The sequence below is a fragment of the Salvelinus namaycush genome, chromosome 25 (genome assembly GCF_016432855.1).
Source record: "Salvelinus namaycush isolate Seneca chromosome 25, SaNama_1.0, whole genome shotgun sequence".
Taxonomy (NCBI): Eukaryota; Metazoa; Chordata; class Actinopteri; order Salmoniformes; family Salmonidae; genus Salvelinus; species Salvelinus namaycush.
The window spans coordinates 37,295,299-37,319,232 of record NC_052331.1 but is presented as its reverse complement, the minus strand read 5'-3'; the positions used below and the strand labels follow the sequence as shown (position 1 = coordinate 37,319,232).

Below are 23,934 nucleotides of genomic sequence, written 5' to 3'. Positions count from 1 at the left end.
GATGCCATTCAAAATGTTTCTTACCCTTCAGGGGCTAAATTACAAGGTTTCAGACTTGTGTGTATTCACAACACCCTAATGTTTCACAGGATCCTCCAAGACGTACAAATTCAACTGTAGGAGGGGAAAAAGGTGAGACATGGTTTGTCTTCACATAAAAAGTTTATTTTTAAATGCTGTGTGAGATACCGCTCACTCTGTTGACTGTGGAGGAAGCACCACAGAGTCAATCATGTTTCTTGTTTCATCTCTTTCCTAGTGATCCGTCACCATGAGTACGGACGCTGAGATGCAGATCTACGGCAAGGCTGCCTTGTACCTTCGTAAACCCGAGAGGGAGAGGATGGAGGCACAAGCCATGCCGTTTGATTCAAAGAACGCCTGCTATGTGACAGACGTCAAGGAGCTGTACCTTAAGGGTTTGATCACTGGCAGGACAGAGGGAAAGTGTACTGTCAAAGTCACAAATGCTGACGGCACCAAAGTGGTGAGTCTGATCTGAAAAGTATTGAAGTTAAAAAATTATCCAAATTGTCAAAAACATGCCAAAAGATAATATGAAATCAGTAACAAAAAATAGATCAAGAAGCATTTCTTTGTTCTTTTTTAAGCAGAATATAACCTTCAAAGAAACCATTTTTATTGCTGCTATTTAAAAATGTAATGGAATTATTGATAATGACAAGTCAAGAATCTCCATGTATTTGTCAGTGGGTGATAACAAAGTAGTTTGATTAAATGTGGGTATTTTAATCAGCAAAAAGCATTGAGTAATGTCCAGTTTGATCCGTGTGTAATGTATATTTCTGACTGTTTCAGGATAAAGAGTTCAAAGAAGCAGACATCTACCAGATGAACCCCCCGAAGTACGACAAGATTGAGGACATGGCCATGATGACCTACCTGAATGAAGCCTCTGTGTTGTATAACCTCAAAGAGCGTTATGCAGCATGGATGATCTATGTAAGAAACCTGCATAAACATACACACTGTAAATTAACCTAATAAATACACACAAACAGTACTACACATAAATGAACAGTAGAAACCAAAACATACCAATACAGTAGACCCACATTAGTATACCATAGTACACCCACATCCTCACATAAATCCAGGTAAAAGTCAATCTGACTTTGCTAATCGCCTAATTGGATCCCTTTCATCCAGACCTACTCTGGGCTCTTCTGTGCCACGGTGAACCCCTACAAGTGGCTCCCCGTGTACGACGAAGTCGTTGTCAACGCCTACAGAGGGAAGAAGAGGATGGAGGCTCCACCCCATATCTTCTCCGTCTCTGACAACGCCTTCCAGTTCATGATGATTGGTACGAGCTCTCATGGAGATATGGATGGATGGATGGATGGATGGAATCTACTGTCTTCTAGTCTAAGTTAGAACAGTCTGCTGGGAATCTCTCGTTTCACTATCCTTGAATGGAAAATATTCCAAAATGTAATTCATGATGATGCTTATGAATACAATGATATACTCCTAATGTTGATTGATTATAATAAGCAGCATGTCTTTGGTTCCAGATAAGGAGAACCAGTCCGTCCTGATTACGTAAGTTGTTTTCTATCATTTCACTTGAGAAAGTGTTTCTATTCTGATATATTGTGTGACTTGGGTGTTATAAAATACATGATATTATGAATGGATTAGGCTATCTGTAGTAATGACTGGGTTCAAAGCTATTTCTCAGTGAAAGCCAATCTGACACTCAAACATGTGACTAAACCCATCTTTCTCTGTTATATAAACCAGCGGAGAATCCGGTGCAGGAAAGACTGTCAACACCAAGCGTGTCATCCAGTACTTCGCCACCATCGCAGTTTCTGGTGTCAAGAAGGAAGTAGACCCCAGCAAAATGAAGGTAACACATTTCAGTTTGTTGCTCTGTGTAAACTTTCTTTCAAGCGGTGAATCCTGTTTTAAGTCAAGTGTTTGATAGTTTCTGAGCAACTTGTGTTTGTCTCAATCAGGGGTCTCTTGAGGATCAGATCATTGCAGCTAACCCTCTGCTGGAGTCTTATGGTAATGCCAAGACAGTGAGGAACGACAACTCGTCGCGCTTTGTAAGTATGAAGGGCATACTGTGGAAGTGACCTTCAATTGGAAAACATATTTTAAAAGTTCCCTATAGGTGCCATAATACCCATAACCTAGCGGTCAAACAGGGAAATGCTTCCAATTGTTTTTCCACCATTTATTTCTCCAATCGGGGATTTTAGCAACAGTTAAAATAAGGTTTGTGTTCCGTGTAGGCTTACCCAGGTGTGACGTTTTGATAACCATGTAAATCAGAAAAGGTGACTTTTATCAATATATTTGTCTCTATCTACTCTCAGATTTCAAAATGCTAATTAGCATCAAAGTAGACATCATGAACAACTACAAATCCCTGCAAGATCTTGCATTTCATCTCTAGCTGACACCTTCGCTAACAGCTATTGTGTCGATTTATAACTTATACAAGACAGAATGTACCATTTAAATAAATGTAGCCAATTTATTCATTAATAAATTTAGCTAACATTAGATAGTTTATCCAGAGATTCTGACCTTTGCCTAAATTAGGCAGTCTCGTCCAGATCATCATGGCATTTGTAGTTCTTTATGATAGCCACATTAGCAGTTAATTAGCATTTCATTTGTTGTGGGTAAATACAGGCAAATATATTTAGCTAAAAGTCACCTTGTCTTAGATAGACTTACACGGTTATCAAAACGACACGCTAACTACACGCTAAAATCCACTATTGGGGAAATGAATGGTGTAAAAACGTTTGGAACCATTTCCCTATTTGACCGCTAGGTTTTATGGGTATTATGACTGATACTGTGGTGCTCTATAGTTTCGTCAATAGATGTTCAACAAACTGTAACTTTTCAAGGGGTTTATCAAAGTAAAATGCTAGATGTATTTAGTTGACCTATTTCTATCCCCCATGCTCTACTACAGGGTAAATTCATCAGGATTCACTTCCAAGGTGGTAAACTGGCTAAAGCTGATATTGAGACCTGTGAGTTGGTTTTCCGTGTTTCTCAATGCTTTCCTTAAATCAAACAGAATATTTGTTGGAGATTGAATCATCAAATGTAATGTTATCTTATGTTCTCTCTCTCTTTTTCTCTCCCTCTCTCCCTCTCTCTCTCTCTCTCTCTCTCTCTCTCTCTCTCTCTCTCTCTCTCTCTCTCTCTCTCGCTCTCTCTCTCTCTCTCTCTCTCAGACCTGCTAGAGAAGTCCAGAGTGGCCTTCCAGCTGCCTGCTGAGAGAGGCTACCATATCTTCTACCAGATGATGACCAACCACAAACCTGAGCTAGTTGGTAAGGCAAAGTACAGGTTTAGGTGAAATTATTCACACCTCCATCTGTGGAACTTATTCAAATGTTTCCGAGTCCACACTTTTAATATTATTATAATCAGTACATCCAAGGTAACAAGGCATCTAAACATGGGTCAAGTCTTTCAAGGTCTTTCATGGGAAAGATCAAGTAATGCACTGTGCTGCACTAGTCCAGGAGCCTCAGTCCCCCCCTTTTGATGCTATGTATTATATACTGCATGTATCCTTGAGTCCATCTATTGAGTAAAGGAGGGAGAGATACTGTAAAGGTAGGACAGCAGAATTCTAAGAGATTTAACTGACAAGCCATTCTCTGTTGTCCACAGAAATGACGCTCATCACCACCAACCCTTACGACTTCCCCATGATCAGCCAGGGTCAGATCAGTGTGGCCAGCATCGACGACAAGGTCGAGCTGGATGCCACCGATGTGAGTGATACAAAGTGTGAACCAAACTCTAGATATGGAATGGGTAGGACCACAATACACACTGAATGCATTGCGCAAATCCTGCTTGATAGCAACTGGGCACCTTGTGTTAGTTAGGCATGTGCTTCAAGGCCCCTCGTCATGCCTTCACACTTCACCTTGAGGCACATACCTGTAAGACTTCCACAAGAGACTGCCTCTAAGTGCCCTGTGGAACTGTGTAAAACTCATGTTGTGCTGTCATATACTAGTGTGTTGGCCAAGAGCAATCATGTGGAACAGAGAAGCCAGTTAATTCTAACCATCCCATTTGTTCTGGACTGAACACAGAACTGTAACTGAGTAAACTACCGTTCAGTTCTTCACTGTTGTACTTCCTCTTTAATCCCAGGATGCCATTACAATCCTGGGATTCTCTAACGATGAGAAAATGGCCATCTACAAGCTGACAGGAGCTGTAATGCACCATGGCAACTTGAAATTCAAGCAGAAGCAGCGTGAGGAGCAGGCCGAGTCAGATGGAACAGAGGGTGAGTCCCACTCATAGACGTAAGATACGGAAAGCATTTGTCCCTTTCCCAGTCCCCAACGTAGAAATACAACACGTAAGAAGTTAATTCCATTTTAACGGAATTGTGTTGAGATTTTTCATTTAAAATGTATGACAAACAAAAATCATACATTTTACAGTTTAACAAACCATTAAACTCTATGTACAATGAACACTTTCAACAATTTACACTGAACATCAAACAAAAACAGATTTACAGGAAGAACTGTGCAGATGCAAAGTTTGGTAAAAAAGAACTTTGGTAAAATCTCCCTCAGTTTTTTCTGTGTCCACTTTTTTCAAAAACACTCTTAAATATCTGCTCTGAATTAAGATTCAACGATGTCGGCAAATAACACTGCTGGGTGATTTGAAAAGTCATAGTAAATCAATAATATTAGCAAAAAATTTTATCTTTAATTTACAATATTTAGAAACTCTGAGAATAGAAAGGTTCAGTACTTTTGTGACGCATCACAGCACAGTTAAAAATATATGTCAAATAGAAAGTGGATGGTGTTCAGAGATAGATAGGAGGGAAGCTAAAGGATGGGACTAAAAACAAACAAAAGATAAGTATTGTAAAATATCCATGAAATGTATATAGTATGTATAAGCTGGAAGTAGAAGCCTGAGTGTTGTTGTCCATTAGTTTACTCCAATTAGGGGAGGGGTGGTCGGGTTAGGGGAACATAACGACTTTGGACATCACAGTACAGCACAGAGCTCAGTAGAGTACAGCACAATATAGTACAGTAGAGTAGAGTTCAGTACAGTAGAGTAGAGTTCCGTACAGTACAGCAAAGTAGAGCATAGTTCAATACAATACAGTATAGTACAATACAGTACATTATAGAGTACTCAACTTGTGTTTTCAACTTTGTACTGTACTGAACTATACACTACTGTACTGTACTATACACTACTGTACTGTACTATACACTACTGTACTGAACTATACACTACTGTACTATACACTACTGTACTGAACTATACACTACTGTACTGAAATATACACTACTGTACTGTACTATACACTACTGTACTGTACTATACACTACTGTACTGTACTATACACTACTGTACTGTACTATACACTACTGTACTATACACTACTGTACTGAACTATACACTACTGTACTGAACTATACACTACTGTACTGTACTATACACTACTGTACTGAACTATACACTACTGTACTGTACTATACACTACTGTACTGTACTATACACTACTGTACTGTACTATACACTACTGTACTGTACTATACACTACTGTACTGTACTATACACTACTGTACTATACACTACTGTACTGAACTATACACTACTGTACTGAACTATACACTACTGTACTGTACTATACACTACTGTACTGTACTATACACTACTGTACTGTACTATACACTACTGTACTATACACTACTGTACTGTACTATACACTACTGTACTGAACTATACACTACTGTACTGAACTATACACTACTGTACTGTACTATACACTACTGTACTGAACTATACACTACTGTACTGTACTATACACTACTGTACTGTACTATACACTACTGTACTGTACTATACACTACTGTACTGAACTATACACTACTGTACTGAACTATACACTACTGTACTGAACTATACACTACTGTACTGTACTATACACTACTGTACTGAACTATATACTACTGTACTGAACTATACACTACTGTACTGTACTATACACTACTGTACTGTACTATACACTACTGTACTGAACTATACACTACTGTACTGTACTATACACTACTGTACTGAACTATATACTACTGTACTGTACTATACACTACTGTACTATACACTACTGTACTGAACTATACACTACTGTACTGTACTATACACTACTGAACTATACACTACTGTACTGAACTATACACTACTGTACTGAACTATACACTACTGTACTGTACTATACACTACTGAACTATACACTACTGTACTGAACTATACACTACTGTACTGAACTATACACTACTGTACTGTACTATACACTACTGAACTATACACTACTGTACTGAACTATACACTACTGTACTGAACTATACACTACTGTACTGTACTATACACTACTGTACTATACACTACTGTACTATACACTACTGTACTGTACTATACACTACTGTACTGTACTATACACTACTGTACTGTACTATACACTACTGTACTGTACTATACACTACTGTACTGTACTATACACTACTGTACTGTACTATACACTACTGAACTGAACTATACACTACTGTACTGAACTATACACTACTGTACTGTACTATACACTACTGTACTGAACTATACACTACTGAACTGAACTATACACTACTGTACTGAACTATACACTACTGTACTGAACTAAACACTACTGTACTGAACTATACACTACTGTATTGTACAAACTTGTGAACCTAACTGTGGTTTATGACTACTATGATTTTCCATTGTAGCCAATTCAATTTCATTCAAGAAATTCTGTTACTGATTAATAATTCATAAACAAAATTGACATGAGTAAAAACACTAACTAATTGGTAGGTCTACCTTAACTTGTTAATTCTGTAAAGTTTCTTTGTTCTCCCTCCTCATGAGGTAACAGAATTTTAAAGCACAAGGCAATGTTTTTGAAACTTACAGAAGGCAGAAACATTTCTCCAAAACAAAATCTAAAATATTAGTTGTATTTCTAATACCTTTTAAGACTTTTCCTGCCAGCTGTTTTACATGACAACTTGTCCATCTGTTTGACCAGAAATCAAAGCGTTTGCTTATTCCTCATTTTCAGGATGGCAAATGGTAAAACATATATATATATATATATACATATATATATATATATTCCTTTATTTCTAGAAAAAGATAGACTCTTAGCTTTCATTTGACAACCAATTTGACATCCTCCTATGAACTTCCCGAGTTGGTGCTCATTGGTCCTTTTACAGGGAAACGACCAAGACAGGCGGTGCCACATGAAAGTCAGGCAGGATATACATTTGAGACCAAATTCCAACCTCCAGAAATGATTTGAATAATGGATGTGGGTGAAAATGAAAACTTAACCTATAAAAGACATCAGAATCAAGCGATCCGTTGTTGGTTTTCTCTCCAGTGGCTGATAAAATCGGCTACCTGCTGGGCCTGAACTCAGCTGAGTTGTTGAAGTGTCTGTGCTACCCCAGAGTGAAGGTCGGTAACGAGTACGTGACCAAGGGACAGACTGTGCCTCAGGTAAGGCGGTTAAACACAGCATCACACATTTTCTAACTACCTGAATTATTTTGGGGACAATTACATTGCTTTTTAAAAATACTTCTGTTGTTTTTCCCAACCTTATCACTGGACATGGTCAGTACCTCATGTATTAATTTGAGGTATTATCTTTGCAGGTTTATAATGCAGTCATGGCTTTGGCCAAGTCCATCTACGAGAGGATGTTCTTGTGGATGGTCATCCGTATCAACGAGATGTTGGACACCAAGAATCCAAGGCAGTTCTATATCGGTGTGCTCGATATTGCCGGATTTGAGATCTTTGATGTGAGTCTGAGACCAGAACAAGACAATTAGTTGTGATTGAGAGGGATTACAGTCTGATGAAATGATCCCTTCTGAAATTCCATCAACAGTACAACAGCATGGAGCAGCTGTGCATCAACTTCACCAATGAGAAACTGCAACAGTTTTTCAACCACACCATGTTCGTCCTGGAACAAGAGGAGTACAAGAAGGAGGGAATCGTCTGGGCCTTCATTGACTTCGGCATGGACTTGGCTGCCTGCATTGAGCTTATTGAGAAGGTCAGTTGTCTGTAAGGATTATACTGGACCACAACAGCAAAGCTCATAGGGAGCGCATTGATAGATATTATCATAATGGTACAACATATCTGACTGTTGAGAACTCAATATGTTTCCTATGATGTCCCCCTAAATGAATGTAATCCTATAAAATGATGTTTGCTAAAGGAATAAATGTGATCCTAAATGTAAAAATCACTCATTTGATATCCATCTCTTTTTGTAAAGCCATTGGGCATCTTCTCCATCCTTGAAGAGGAGTGCATGTTCCCCAAGGCTTCAGACACTACCTTCAAGAACAAGCTGAACGACCAGCATCTTGGCAAAACCAAGGCATATGAGAAGCCCAAGCCTGCCAAAGGCAAGGCAGAGGCCCACTTCTCCCTGGTGCACTACGCCGGCACTGTGGACTACAACATCACTGGCTGGCTGGAGAAGAACAAGGACCCCCTGAACGACTCAGTTATTCAGATGTACGGGAAGTCCTCAGTCAAACTGTTGGCTGCACTGTATCCCGCTGCACCACCTGAGGGTAAGACCAGCATCAAGTCAAAAGATTAAATTAAGCGATAGTTACAATTCAGACCCACATTGTCTTTAGAGCAGTGGCCACCAACCTTTTCAGAGTCAAGATCACTTTCTGAGTCAAAATGCAGGCCAAGATATCCTGCTGAGATGTTTTTTAAATGACTTAGAAAACACAAGCCTATGCAACATTCATCAATTAAAAACAGATCTGTAGCAATGAGGTTTGTTCAGTCGGCTATAGGCCCAATATAGTATCACTGTATACAGGTTATACTGGAATTGCCCTGCCAATGTGATTCTTCTCAGACCATTTTGAAATTATATATATATAAAGAAAATGGGTATATGATCACACTGGTAACACAGATCATTTGTCGTATTACTTGTGATCCACAGCTGAGTGAGCATAATAGTTTCCTTTTTTTTTACTGGACTGACGGCCTGCATCTGATAGTCAGTCTGAGGGGAGGGAGGGAGCAGAGGTGATGCTGCCTCTCCCCCGACTCACTGTCCCTCCGCTCTCCCTTCCTCCGTAAAGAGAAAAGGGGACACAGTCTTCCAGCTGATGGTGAAACTCAAGTCGCACTGCATTATTTCTGCCTCATGCACCAATTCATGTTGTTACTGTTGTCACCAGAGAAAGTGAAATATTCCTCGATATTAAATAAGACACAAGTGTATCAGAACACTTTGCTCTACTCATTCATTACAGCTGCAGTGCTGGTTGTACTCATTCATTACAGCTGCAGTGCTGGTTGTAGCACGAGTGGAAGTAGGGTGAACGCGCATTTTATGTCTCATAAAAGTGTTGAACAAAGTGTTGAATAACAACTTAAACATGAACTAACTCATAAAAACAGCATCTCTCTGCTGTATTCGTTGAGTCTCTCTATAGTCATGGTATCAATGGTTTTTACATCTCAAAGTATCAACTCTGTTGTGCATCTGATTCTTCTTTTTACAATCTATGGTGCGAGGAAACTGTAAATGCACGGGGATCTGAGCTATCTGATTGGCCAGCGGTAGGCCTATACGTGTAGTTGATTTGCTCTCTACCTTCAGACATGAAACGGTTCAAAATCCCGATCGACCTGTTGGTGACCAATGCTTTAAATTCTTTGAATGTATCACAATTTATCAGGGTTATTCACTGGGATAATTTACTCATTCAATAGGTGTAATTTTGCACAGTCTCATTGGCAGCATTTGCATTTGATTATCTCATTTCTAATGATCTTTAACTTATCCACATTTGAACAGATACAACCAAGAAAGGAGGCAAGAAGAAGGGTGGTTCCATGCAGACTGTGTCCTCCCAGTTCAGGGTGAGCTATTGAAATGTCTATATTCAGTCCTCCAAAAGGTGCATTGATTATCATAAATGATTTCTGAGAAAATGGTTTGTAACCCTCTTACAGGAGAACTTACAAAAGCTGATGACCAACTTGAGGAGCACTCATCCTCACTTTGTACGCTGCCTGATCCCCAACGAGTCAAAGACTCCAGGTACAAGAAATATTGACTTGAATATTACATCTTATCTATAGAGTATGAGTAACCTTACCAAGCCCAATCCTTTAGTCTGTTAATAAGTATTAAAGAGACTTGGTTTGTTTTTCCAGGTCTGATGGAGAACTTCCTGGTTATCCACCAGCTCAGGTGTAATGGTGTTCTGGAGGGGATCAGAATCTGCAGAAAGGGCTTCCCCAGCAGAATCATCTATGCTGACTTCAAGCAGAGGTACACACACAACACACACACACACAACCTACACACACACACACACACACACAATTCTCCACGGGTTTTCCCAGCATCAGAATAGGCTTAGCTTTTATGTAATATAACCAACCTATTACAACTTGAAATATGATAACAATGTCTCCTCATTCAGGTACAAAGTACTGAATGCCAGTGTCATCCCAGAGGGCCAGTTCATTGACAACAAGAAGGCTTCTGAGAAGTTGCTTGGGTCCATTGATATAAATCACGACGATTACAAGTTTGGACACACCAAGGTCAGTCAAATACCCCCAGCAAAAGCTGACATCCAACCACAACTTCAATGATGATTTAAACATGAACCATTCAACATCTGTCCAGTAGGTTTATCCATCCTTTCATTCCTTCTTCTTCATTTAAAGGGTCAATCTGCAGTTGCATCCATTTTCTGAATGATACATTAATGATTTGTACCCATTGATTCTGGAAGAATATAACTTATAAATGCCTCATGAGCTTAGTTCAGCTGTAGAACCCAAAGTATATGCTTGTTTTACTCCAATGGTTTGTAAACTAAATAAATGTAAACTAACACTGTATAGCCTCAAAACTTGGTTCAACCTATCATGTAATAGCATGGTCAGTCCTTGCATCCATAGCTCTGTCTATTTGAGAGTGGTTACATATCTCCAGCCCCATCCTTTTCTTTTTAACTGAAAAAGGGGCAGGGAGGAAACTTTGTTAATGCTTCAACTGCTGATTGACCTTTAAACTTATGAAAAAGGTGGAAAAACATTGAACAATTGTTTTCTTCAAATTCATACAAGTATATAAACTCAACTCATTATCATGTGCATTGTGTTAGAGTGGTATGGCTTCAGTTATCTGTATCTGTGTACATTATTCATCTACAACTCTGCAAGAACTTACAACTTTTAAACAAGCTCTCCTATGGTTTGTTTGTTAGCATTGCAATGTTTATGTTCAAATGAATCTAGTGGTGTTGTTCCCCTGTTTTGATCCAACCATTTCTATCTGTCACCATCTGACTGTGGTTCCAACGGCCATGTTTACCTGTGTCTCAGGTGTTCTTCAAAGCCGGTCTGCTGGGTGTCTTGGAGGAGATGAGAGATGAGAAGCTGGCTGTTCTGGTCGGCATGGTCCAGGCTCTCAGCCGTGGATTCCTCATGAGAAAAGAGTTCACCAAGATGATGGAGAGGAGGTGAGGAAGAGTAGACATCTTGGCAAAGCTTTCTGTGGACCTGCTGTATGTAATGCATGATGATCACATACTGTAAATGCTGTGAGTTGATCAGAAAGAGAAAGTAGGTCTTATAATGCTCTATTAGTTCTGCAGTTTGGGATTTGGCAAAGCTGTTCAGTTGTCATTTATATTGGTGATATTTACCCATTCATTCTTAAATAACATAAAATGCCTCCTGATTTAAGCATGACCTGTCAGTCCTTGCATCTAGAACTCTGTCTATGATTTTAAGAGTTGTTCCATTTTCTTAGCTCCGTTCCTCAGCTGTATACACAAAGTGTTGGGGGGGCGGGGGGTTATTCTTCAAATCCCAGAATGTAGCTTTAAGCATGTCACTCACCATGCCACTCTATCCTCTCTGTCGACCAGAGATGCCATCTTCACCGTCCAGTACAACATCCGTTCATTCATGAATGTGAAAACCTGGCCATGGATGAAGGTGTACTTCAAGATCAAGCCCCTGCTGAAGAGCGCTGAGACTGAGAAGGAGCTGGCCAACATGAAGGAGAACTTCGACAAGATGAAGACAGACCTGGCCAAGGCGCTTGCCAAGAAGAAGGAGTTGGAGGAGAAGATGGTGTCCATGCTGCAAGAGAAGAACGACCTGGCACTCCAAGTTGCATCTGTGAGTGAGAAATGATCCTCATAAGATCATATTTTCATACACATGAATACACAAACGAGCACACATTTAATTATTCTTTAATTATTTATATTGATTTGTTTAGACTTTTTTTGACTAAATCAAATCTATATTTTGATAAACAAAGTGAGGAGGATGATTTTTCTCCTGTTCTGAAATCAGGAATCAGAGAATCTGAACGATGCTGAGGAAAGGTGTGAGGGGCTCATCAAGAGCAAGATCCAGCTGGAGGCCAAACTCAAAGAGACGACAGAGAGGCTGGAGGATGAGGAGGAGATGAATGCTGAGTTGACTGCCAAGAAGAGGAAGCTGGAGGATGAGTGTTCTGAGCTGAAGAAGGACATTGATGACCTGGAGCTCACCCTGGCCAAAGTGGAGAAGGAGAAGCATGCCACTGAAAACAAGGTCTTGTGTCTTACAATAGACAGTCTAACCCAAACCATAATCAACTCAAAACATAGCTCAACAGAAATGGAATTCCAGATGCATTGTGGGTGCAGGAAATATGAAGACACAAAATAGTAGAATAGTGGTACTCCCCACATTCATTGTATGTTCAGCTGCCCCTCGTTTATAACTTCCATTCAGTACACTGGCATGGAGTACACTGCCACCTAGTGTTGAATCTATAGAACAGTACTTGTTGACACATTTCTAATCTGAATTAAATGAATGCAAAACATATGAAACTAAATCTCCCCTTTATGGTGAAGTGAACAAAGACACATTTTGTTGTGGTCGTTTTCAGGTTAAAAACCTGACAGAAGAGATGGCGTCTTTGGATGAGAGCGTTGTCAAGCTGACCAAGGAGAAGAAAGCCCTCCAAGAGGCCCACCAGCAGACACTGGACGACCTGCAGTCAGAGGAGGACAAAGTCAACACTCTGACCAAGGCCAAGACCAAGCTGGAACAGCAAGTGGACGACGTGAGTGGAGTTTGACATTTTGGCCGTGATAGTATGTAAGATGTTATTATCTTCTGTTGTTTAGATTTGAACAATACATGTCTATTTTTATGTTGTAGCTTGAGGGATCTCTGGAGCAAGAGAAGAAGGTCCGTATGGACCTTGAGAGAGCAAAGAGAAAGCTGGAGGGAGATCTGAAACTGGCCCAGGAGTCCATAATGGACCTGGAGAATGACAAGCAGCAGTCTGATGAGAAAATCAAGAAGTAAGCAAACAATACCTGCCATATTGACAATAATGGTTGTTCTTGACTAATTATTGTAATTATGAATTAGAATTTACATGATACTCTCTCTTTACTCTATCGAACTTAAACCAACTTTGCAATCGACGTGTTTGTGTTTCTTAGGAAGGAGTTTGAGACATCCCAGCTCCTCAGTAAGATTGAGGATGAGCAGTCTCTGGGAGCTCAGCTACAGAAGAAGATCAAGGAACTCCAGGTACAGTACAGGACCTCAGCTCCAGTGCAGGAAAGCACATACCTGAAACATTTCCCCCCAAAATATTCTGGTAGCACACATTTTTTGCTGGTGGGTCAGTAGATTGGAAGATGTGGTTTCTTACCGTTGTGGTTTTGGTTCCAGCATGGGACACCATCTACTGAATATATTAGTGTAACTGATTTTGTATGAACACATTTTTAAAAACGTATACTATTATTGTTTTATGTATTGTAGTATTCATCAACCGTGCTCCTGCCCCCTGTTCTAGGCCCGTATTGAGGAGCTGGAGGAGGAAATTGAAGCTGAGCGTGCTGCCAGGGCCAAGGTTGAGAAGCAGAGGGCCGATCTCTCCAGGGAACTTGAGGAGATCAGCGAGAGGCTGGAGGAGGCCGGAGGCGCCACTGCTGCTCAGATTGAGATGAACAAGAAGCGCGAGGCTGAGTTCCAGAAGCTGCGTCGTGATCTTGAAGAGTCCACCCTGCAGCATGAGTCCACAGCCGCCGCTCTGCGCAAAAAGCAGGCCGACAGTGTGGCTGAGCTCGGGGAGCAGATCGACAACCTGCAGCGCGTCAAGCAGAAGCTGGAGAAGGAGAAGAGTGAGTACAAGATGGAGATTGATGACCTCTCCAGCAACATGGAGGCCGTCGCCAAGGCTAAGGTGAGTAGTGATGGTTTGATCAAGCAGTGTTGAGGAGAGTCAACTACATTACCATTCAAGTGAACTGAAGTTGACAGAAGTCCCATATATAAAGTAATGATGGAACATGTTTCACTAACAGGGCAATCTGGAGAAGATGTGCCGTACTCTTGAGGACCAGCTGAGTGAGATCAAGACTAAGAATGATGAGAATGTTCGCCAGATCAACGACATCAGTGGACAGAGGGCCAGACTCCTGACAGAAAATGGTACCATCATCAACAATGAACAACAAACCAATTCTTTGTTCAGTAAAACACAATAACATGTATTGGGGGCTGTATCCATGTAGTCCAGTCCACATAGTTTCTACTGTTCTGACTTAAACTGTAATGATCGCTCTTTCAAGCACTTTGTTACATTATCAGAAAAAATATTTTATTCAGATTACTAATACTTTTGAAAAACTAGATTATTACTTATTTGATTACTTTGAAATTCAGACATTATGTTTGGCAAAAAACACATTGACTTCGTTTTGTTTTCTCGCAAGTTTGTTAGTTCCACCTGAGCGAGTCTGACCAATAGTCAGAGACCACTATGATGACACACCAAATGGGTTTGATGGATGCTTTTTGTCTGCTTCTAATTCCTCTTAATGGGATAGTAATCCAAAAGTAACGTAAAGTAATCAGATTACATTACTGAATTTGGGTAATCCAAAAGTTACGTTACTGATTACAATTAGACAGGTAACTAGTAACTGTAATGGATTACATTTAGAAAGTAACCTACCAAACCCTGACTATTTAACACCTAACATTGCCCTACGTTACTGTCACGTCAGGGTGGAAATGACAGGACCAAGGTTCAGCATGGTGAGCGTACATTTCTATTTATTTATGAATGTCGCCAAACAAAAACAAGAACAAGAACCAACAAAGCTGAGTACAGGCCACTAACACAGACAACTACCCACAACTAAGGTGGCAAAACAGGCTGCCTAAGTATGATTCCCAATCAGAGACAACGATAGACAGCTGTCCCTGATTGAGAACCATACCCGGCCAAAACATAGAAACAGAAAACATAGAAATAAGGAAACTAGAATGCCCATCCTAGTCACACCCTGGCCTAACCAAAATAGAATAAAAAATAGAGAATAAAAGCCTTTCTATGGCCAGGGCGTGACAGTTACCTTGAAATACATGTTCAATCTTAGAGAACAAAGACCCTATTAACAAGATGTCCCTCTGTCCCTGCAGGTGAGTTTGGCCGCCAGCTGGAGGAGAAGGAATCCCTGGTGTCTCAGCTGACCAGAGGCAAACAGGCCTTCACCCAGCAGGTTGAGGAGCTGAAGAGGCAGATTGAAGAGGAGGTCAAGGTAAGGGAATTTTGAAATCCCAATGTGGCCCTCGAGACAAAATGATTGCCCACCCCTGATATAGACGGTGACTAGGCCACCCTCAGAGACTTCCACTGTCATTTGTGTTACTATCTCCCTTAGTCTTTGTATTTCTCTCTTTCTCTCGCAAAGGCTAAAAACGCACTGGCCCACGGTGTCCAGTCTGCCCGCCATGACTGTGACCTCCTGAGGGAGCAGTTTGAGGAGGAGCAAGAGGCCAAGGCAGAGCTGCAACGCGGCATGTCCAAGGCAAACTGTGAGGTGGCTCAGTGGAGGACTAAGTATGAAACTGATGCTATCCAGCGCACAGAGGAGCTGGAGGAGTCCAAGTGAGTCGCACGGAACAGCAAAACTCAAATATAGGGTGTGAATAGTGAGTGGTAGGGGGCTCTAAAAACTTTTTACGTTGATTTGTAATGTTTGTAAACCCTCTGTCGTCCAACAGAAAGAAACTGGCCCAGCGTCTGCAGGAGGCTGAGGAGACCATTGAGGCGACAAACTCCAAGTGCGCCTCCCTGGAGAAGACCAAACAGAGGCTGCAGGGAGAGGTGGAGGACCTCATGATTGACGTTGAGAGAGCCAACGCAATGGCCGCCAACCTCGACAAGAAGCAGAGGAACTTTGACAAGGTGAAAATGAATTATCCTCAACCTAGAGTGATATTTTCTGTCTGCTACATGATCTATTGTAGCATAATTGTAGCATTTTTCTGATTCCAAACTCTTCATCAAGACCTAATGAAAATCCCATTGATTTCCCCAGGTTCTAGCAGAATGGAAGCAGAAGTATGAGGAGGGACAGGCTGAGCTGGAAGGAGCTCAGAAGGAGGTTCGCTCTATGAGCACTGAACTCTTCAAGATGAAGAACTCCTACGAGGAGGCTCTGGATCATCTGGAGACTCTGAAGAGAGAGAACAAGAACCTGCAACGTGAGCATTTGACAGCAGTTTTATTGGGCTCATGTTTAACTAGTGTAATTAACATTTACATTTTTTCCAACTTATAATTGGTATCCCTTTGAACAACCCAAAGAAGTGGGGGCAATTATATTTGCAAGACCCTATGAAGTGCTGATTAATTCATGAATCAAATCAAATCACATGCTTCGTAAACAACAGGTGCTTATGGCCCTTCCCAACAATGCAGCGAGAAAACAAGGAAATAGAGAAATAATAACACGAGGAAGAAATACACAATGAGTAACGATAACTTGGCTATATACACAGATACCAGTACCGAGTCGATGTGCAGGGGTACGAGGTAATTGAGGTAGATACGTACATACAGTTAGGCATAAAGTGACTAGGCAACATCATAGACAAACAGTAACAGCAACACGTGGTGATTTAATGCAAAAAGAGACAGATAGTTACATAGTAACCAATAGCTACCCAGACTAACTATTTAGCAGTCTTATGGCTTGGGGGTAGAAGCTGTTCAGGGTCCTGTCTGTTCCTGACTTGCTGCATCGTTACCGCTTGCCGTGAGGTAGCAGAGAGAACAGTCTATGAATTGGGTGGCTGGAGTCTTTGACACTTTTTGGGGCCTTCCCTGACACCGGCTGGTATAGAGGTCCTGGATGGCAGAGAACTCGGCCCCAATAATTTTTATAATTCACTGTCAACTTCAGTGTATTGGCAATACCCACTGAAAATCTCCCAAGTCTAAACTGCTCCTGTGTTTGTGTGCAGAGGAGATTGGTGACCTGACTGAGCAGATCGGAGAGACTGGCAAGAGCATCCATGAGCTGGAGAAGGCCAAGAAGACCGTGGAGACAGAGAAGTCTGAGATCCAGACCGCTCTGGAGGAGGCTGAGGTACAAACTACAGCTGTTTGATGGGATAAGCAGTGTTAATTTGATCATTTGTATTATTTGGATGCAGAAGCATCAGCTACTCTTCCTGGGGTCCACAAAAAACACAAAACACAACAAATAACAAAACACTGATAGAGAAGGACAGTCACACAAATGTAAAATATGATATACAAACAATACAACTAAAGTGGTACACTAGCCAACTCCAGCTACAGACCCACGATCCCTGTATTGGTGTTTATTGTAGTCATATATATTTAATTCCTTGTGTTATACACATCCAAATGTATTGAACACAATTCGCCTGACTGCTTCTCTTTGTCCAGGGAACACTGGAGCACGAGGAATCCAAGATTCTGAGAGTGCAGCTGGAGCTGAACCAGATCAAGGGTGAGGTGGACAGGAAGCTGGCTGAGAAGGACGAGGAGATGGAGCAGATCAAGAGGAACAGCCAGAGGATGATGGACTCCATGCAGAGCACCCTGGACTCTGAGGTCAGGAGCAGGAATGATGCCCTGAGGGTGAAGAAGAAGATGGAGGGAGACCTGAACGAGATGGAGGTCCAGCTGAGCCACTCCAACAGGCAGGCCGCTGAGGCCCAGAAACAGCTGAGGAACGTTCAGGGACAGCTCAAGGTAAAGGGACTGGGGAGAGATTTGTTGGTGAATCTGTAGAAAATAATAGAACAGAGAAATACATAGAGTTGACTAATATAGTGTAGAAAGGCAGAGATATTGGGGAAATTCTTACCAAGGAGCATTTATATCAATGACCCAATCACCTCTACTTCCACAAGTCCTAATGAACCCATGTCATTGTGAACCCCAGGATGCCCAATTGCACCTTGATGATGCTGTTCGTGCCGCAGATGATATGAAGGAGCAGGCAGCCATGGTGGAGCGCAGGAACGGTCTGATGGTGGCTGAAATCGAGGAGCTGAGAGTTGCTCTGGAGCAGACAGAGAGAGGCCGCAAAGTGGCTGAGACTGAGCTGGTAGACGCCAGTGAGCGTGTTGGACTGCTGCACTCCCAGGTATGGGTCAAAAGCCATTTCGAATGAAACTCAGCCAGGCATACCATTTCTGCCTTGTCACTTGAAAGTTCTCTTGAGAATCAAAAAAATGGTTTTACCTCCTCCAGAACACCAGCCTTCTGAACTCCAAGAAGAAGCTGGAGTCTGACCTGGTGCAGGTGCAGGGAGAGGTGGAAGACATTGTCCAGGAGGCCAGGAATGCAGAGGAGAAGGCCAAGAAGGCCATCACTGACGTGAGTCCATATGATCTATTCAATTACATTCACTTCATTTGTATCCATGGGCCAATGGTAGCTGGGATGGTTTACCACAACAAAGATCTCAGAGGGACATTATGATTGGTGCCAATTGGTGCATAATTTAAACAAACTACGATTTCAGGCGGCCATGATGGCTGAGGAGCTGAAGAAGGAGCAGGACACCAGCTCTCACCTGGAGAGGATGAAGAAGAACCTGGAGGTCACAGTCAAGGACCTGCAGCACCGCCTGGATGAGGCTGAGAACCTGGCCATGAAGGGAGGCAAGAAGCAGCTCCAGAAACTGGAGTCCAGGGTGAGTTAACAGCAGGGTGGATTAAGGTGGATTGAAAGACTGACTGCTGGAAATGTATTTAATCATACAAATACACAGGAGCATTGTGTAATGACTTTCTCTTACAAAGGTGCGTGAGCTTGAGAATGAGGTGGAGGCTGAGCAGAGAAGAGGTGTAGATGCAGTCAAGGGAGTCCGCAAGTATGAGCGCAGAGTCAAGGAGCTCACCTACCAGGTAAGAGAAAGTACCTTCTTCCCAAACTTGACACTAACACAGACAGGTTTGTGTATAAAACTATGGTGCATTGATTATTTGATCTTGTCCCACAGACCGAGGAGGATAAGAAGAACGTTGCCAGACTTCAGGACCTGGTAGATAAGCTGCAGATGAAAGTCAAGGCCTACAAGAGGCAGGCTGAGGAGGCGGTGAGTCACATACTTAGTCATTATACATTGGTAAACCTATTTTTTCTCCTTGTAGATATTACAAAACTTAATATCCATACAGTTTAGTTTAGGCTTTAACCAATGCCTCGCAAAGAAGAGCACTGATTGGTAGATAGGTCCAAAAAAATGGCAAAGGAATAAACATTTTACGGGTATGCTTTTCATCGGAAAGTACTGGGGAGTTTTTCAGGATGAAAAAAAACGGATTGTACATAAACACAGACAAAATCCTAGAGAAAAAACAGATTCAGTCTGCTTTTCACCAGACACTGGGAGACAAATTAACCGTTCAGCTGACAATAACCTTAAACAAGGACATATCTACACTGGAGTTTCTTACCAAGAAGACAGTGAATGTTCCGGAGTGGCCTAGTAAAGAAACGAAAGGAGAGGAGGAACGGTGATATCAGTTGTCGCTAAAGTTGTTCAAGGCCCAAATTCACACTGTGAATGGAAAGATTTCCATCCCATTCGCCATCCACTTCTTTCGGGTGTAGGTGGAACGGGAGTGGGGGATAAACTTTGACTTGTAGAGTAAAACAGAAACGCCAAAGCCAGGCTTCTGCTTACAGCCATATTGATCGCTAAAAGAGGCTACAAAAGCAAAACAAAAAACGAGTCTATCGTTCCGAACCTGTACAGGCCGTCGGTTGATACACTCAACTAAAAAACATTTTTAACAGCCTGTAAATGAAGATAAAATAGCTTACAGACAAATACAACTACTCACAACAAACACATTCTTTAAACAGACACACTCATCCAGAGCAATTAGGGTTAGGTGCCTTGCTCAAGGGAACACTGGCAGACTTTCACCTAGTCGTCTAGGGGGTTTCAAACCAGCAACCTTTCGATTACTGGCCGTACGCTCTTAACCGCTTGGCTATCTGTGGCTCAGTATTAACTGTGGGTAGCTAACGAGAAGGATTTTGACTTATATCTGCTTGAAAAATGATGGCGAGACTTAAAAATGTCTGTCTAGCAATGATCAACATCCAAATCGACGGATCTTGAAGAATTATGAAAATATTGCACAATCCAGAGATTTACCCATAAAGACACTGCTAAAGATGTTTATATCATGTATTGACCTTGGCGGGTGAATACCTATCTAGTCCTGATATAGAGTTTTATTTTTTATTAATACAAATGTTGTTTTTTTAACTTGTTCTTCTACTTGATATTACAGAGTATGTTTTGCAGATCGTTGACAAAAAACTAATTTAAATCCGTTTTATTTTGAATTTGTAACTGAATACCCCTGGAAGCAGTGGTTTGATCCCCCATTTCACCACTCATTCTCTCTGCTGGATTATTTATCCTAAATATGTCAACAACAAAAAGTACCTGAAGAAAAAATTATATTAATTTGCTACCTGAAGCTTCGAACATTGAATGCTGATTTTACACTCTCCCTCTCTTTTCCTCACCCAGGAGGAACAAGCCAACAGCCACATGTCTAAGTTCAGGAAGGTTCAGCATGAGCTGGAGGAGGCTGAGGAGCGTGCTGACATCGCTGAGTCTCAAGTCAACAAGCTCAGAGCCAAGACCCGCGACACTGGAAAGGTACGGAGCTGCTGCTAAACCTATACCTGACTCATGTTCAGATATGGCCACAACCACACCACCTATGATATAGTCTTCTCAGAGGTCAATACTGACCTTTTACACTCACTAAAATGTATTTAAGATCTCTAAGAAGCACATTTCAGGTAGAAATAGATGAATTCAAACTAAGATGGTACTTCAAAAATGAAAATCAAAGCTCAGCACTGAGCATTTAATGCTTCATCCATTACATTATTTCTAACTGTACATATATTCATATATTTTGCATGTTCATTATAAATACTCATCCATTATTTTCTTTCTTCTTACAGGGCAAAGAAGTTGCTGAATAAACAAGACCAAAGTCTTACATCATTTTCCCGTGTTGCATAAAATATGATTTTCATGGTGAAAATGTTTAACTTTGATTAAAAACGTGTCGGCCTACATACTCTCTTTTGTGACTGTGGACTCATTACTCAACTAACACATGTAAGCCTACATTTACACTTTTGTGACTTTGGAGAAGAAAAACAAAACACTATTGGAATGCTCGTTCAAACGACTTAGTATCTCATTTGAAACGACTTCGTAAAAAAAATTGTTAAAATGAGACTATTTTATTTTATTTTTACAACCGAATAGTTAATTGAAAATCTAAATAGTGCTAGAGAGAGCCCAGAGCTTGTACCAGAGCGATATTGGAGTGGGAGAGAAGGCCGACACCATTTTTTATTTAATCCTCTCGAAATACGCTCTGCTCCTCCTTCTACATTCTCCCACTTATATGCCCAGACATTCAAAAGCAGCCCTTCTTTAGGCTTTACTGTCAATGAATGATCATATCAATGGATGGAATCAGTGAAGGAATGGCTGCAGCAACATTACAGTCTGAGAAGCTGCAATAACAAATCAGGCATAATTAAGAAAAAAAAATCACAATTAAGTCGTTCAAACTACTTAGTATCTTGTTTGAACGACTTAGTATCTAATTTTAATGTATTTTTCTACTAAGTCGTTCAAACGAGAATTTGCAATTTAAATTGCCTTGGGAATCAGGTCTCCCGTTCTCAGCTTATTCATAGCATTAAATTATTCTACTTTAAAGAAGCAATCTGGGGATTCCAACAACAAAGCGGTCACCCCAACGAAGGGATCACCCCAACGAAGGGATCACCCCAACAAAGCGGTCACCCCAACGAAGGGATCACCCCAACGCAGGGATCACCCCAACGAAGGGATCACCCCAACGAAGGGATCACCTTTTTTGGTAAACAGCTGAGGGATGAGGCTGGAAAAATGTTACCACTCAAATTCATAGTGATGGATGCAAGAACTGACTATTATAACATTAATAACTAATAATAATTAATATAATAACATTAAAGTGATTGTTGTTATCCTCTACACTTGGAGGAATTGTCCTGTATCACGTGTCAAACTCATTCCACAGAGGGCCGAGTGTCTGCAGGTTTTATCCTCTACACTTGGAGGAATTGTCCTGTATCACGTGTCAAACTCATTCCACAGATGGCCGAGTATCTGCAGGTTTTATCCTCTACACTTGGAGGAATTGTCCTATATCACGTGTCAAACTCATTCCACAGAGGGCCGAGTATCTGCAGGTTTTATCCTCTACACTTGGAGGAATTGTCCTATATCACGTGTCAAACTCATTCCACAGAGGGCCGAGTGTCTGCAGGTTTTATCCTCTACACTTGGAGGAATTGTCCTGTATCACGTGTCAAACTCATTCCACAGAGGGCCGAGTGTCTGCAGGTTTTATCCTCTACACTTGGAGGAATTGTCCTATATCACGTGTCAAACTCATTCCACAGAGGGCCGAGTGTCTGCAGGTTTTATCCTCTACACTTGGAGGAATTGTCCTATATCACGTGTCAAACTCATTCCACAGAGGGCCGAGTGTCTGCAGGTTTTATCCTCTACACTTGGAGGAATTGTCCTATATCACGTGTCAAACTCATTCCACAGAGGGCCGAGTGTCTGCAGGTTTTATCCTCTACACTTGTACTTGATTGATGAATTAAGGTCACTAATTAGAAAGGAAATCCCTTCACTTGGTTGTCTAGGGCTTAATTGAAAGGAAAATCCCGCAGACACTCGGCACTCCATGGAATGAGTTTGACACCATCGGTCTATAAAGACAGGCCCAAACTGAAATGTTTCAAAAATATATATAATAAGAGAAGCATTTGCATAACCATGGTAGCAATTGAAAGGGAACACTTTGAAGATTGTGGGGTTCTCAGGAAACAGACCAGATTTGTCACATGCACATTCATCTCTCGTGGTCAGACTATGTAAACACAAATGGTTGTCGAGCATCTGACCAAATTACGTGAGATTTAACTGACTATACATGGGAAAATAAATTACGAACGTGATGTTGATTTAGCGTTAGCCAATTTGCATTTCCAACAGATTTTTCAGCAGATATACCTTTTCCAGAGAGGGGTAATTTCTGTCCCTCCTTGACCTGGAAGAAGACTTATGAGAGGGTGATGGTGTCAACACGGGTCACACGCAGGTCCTCATCAAACTCGGTTCAAATGCTGCTCCTCAAAACAGAAACACTGGGAGGGGGAAAAGAGATACGCGTATTTAAACAGACAGACTCAATATGGAGGTCAACGTCTAAGATTACATTTATGTCAGGAGTCCACGCACCAACCACAACAACTTTAGAGGAAGCTGTATATGAGCTGCGGTACTTACCCAGGAAGTACTGCAGACCGAAGATCAATGTAGAGATGCAACAATTTTTCCAGACGAAATTCAA

General features: G+C 41.3%; 1 protein-coding gene across 1 annotated transcript; it reads left to right on the top strand.

The window, feature by feature from the left end:
- The first annotated feature begins 271 nt into the window (after positions 1 to 271).
- Positions 272 to 21,487, top strand: LOC120020692 (myosin heavy chain, fast skeletal muscle-like). The gene is made up of 39 exons (XM_038964399.1): positions 272 to 487; positions 829 to 963; positions 1,171 to 1,327; positions 1,539 to 1,566; positions 1,768 to 1,876; positions 1,986 to 2,078; positions 2,966 to 3,026; positions 3,234 to 3,332; positions 3,679 to 3,782; positions 4,174 to 4,312; positions 7,469 to 7,587; positions 7,746 to 7,895; positions 7,985 to 8,155; positions 8,384 to 8,687; positions 9,944 to 10,008; positions 10,102 to 10,189; positions 10,306 to 10,423; positions 10,578 to 10,701; positions 11,491 to 11,627; positions 12,039 to 12,294; positions 12,475 to 12,717; positions 13,061 to 13,237; positions 13,336 to 13,481; positions 13,626 to 13,716; positions 13,988 to 14,377; positions 14,499 to 14,625; positions 15,622 to 15,740; positions 15,894 to 16,090; positions 16,207 to 16,390; positions 16,524 to 16,689; positions 17,452 to 17,576; positions 17,903 to 18,211; positions 18,405 to 18,608; positions 18,716 to 18,841; positions 18,990 to 19,160; positions 19,270 to 19,374; positions 19,470 to 19,565; positions 21,021 to 21,152; positions 21,467 to 21,487. Exons 1-39 carry the CDS (start codon positions 272 to 274, stop codon positions 21,485 to 21,487), a joined length of 5,802 nt encoding a protein of 1,933 aa, XP_038820327.1.
- Positions 21,488 to 23,934: the final 2,447 nt, after the last annotated feature.

What these genes read in the sequence shown, in the direction of transcription:
- LOC120020692 (XM_038964399.1), top strand. Translation starts at nt 272, where the DNA reads ATGAGTACGGACGCTGAGATGCAGATCTACGGCAAGGCTGCCTTGTAC. An exon ending in ACCAAGATGATGGAGAGGAG is followed by an intron (nt 11,628 to 12,038) that starts GTGAGGAAGAGT and finishes TCTGTCGACCAG; the next exon opens with AGATGCCATCTTCACCGTCC. An exon ending in GAGGAGCTGGAGGAGTCCAA is followed by an intron (nt 16,091 to 16,206) that starts GTGAGTCGCACG and finishes GTCGTCCAACAG; the next exon opens with AAAGAAACTGGCCCAGCGTC.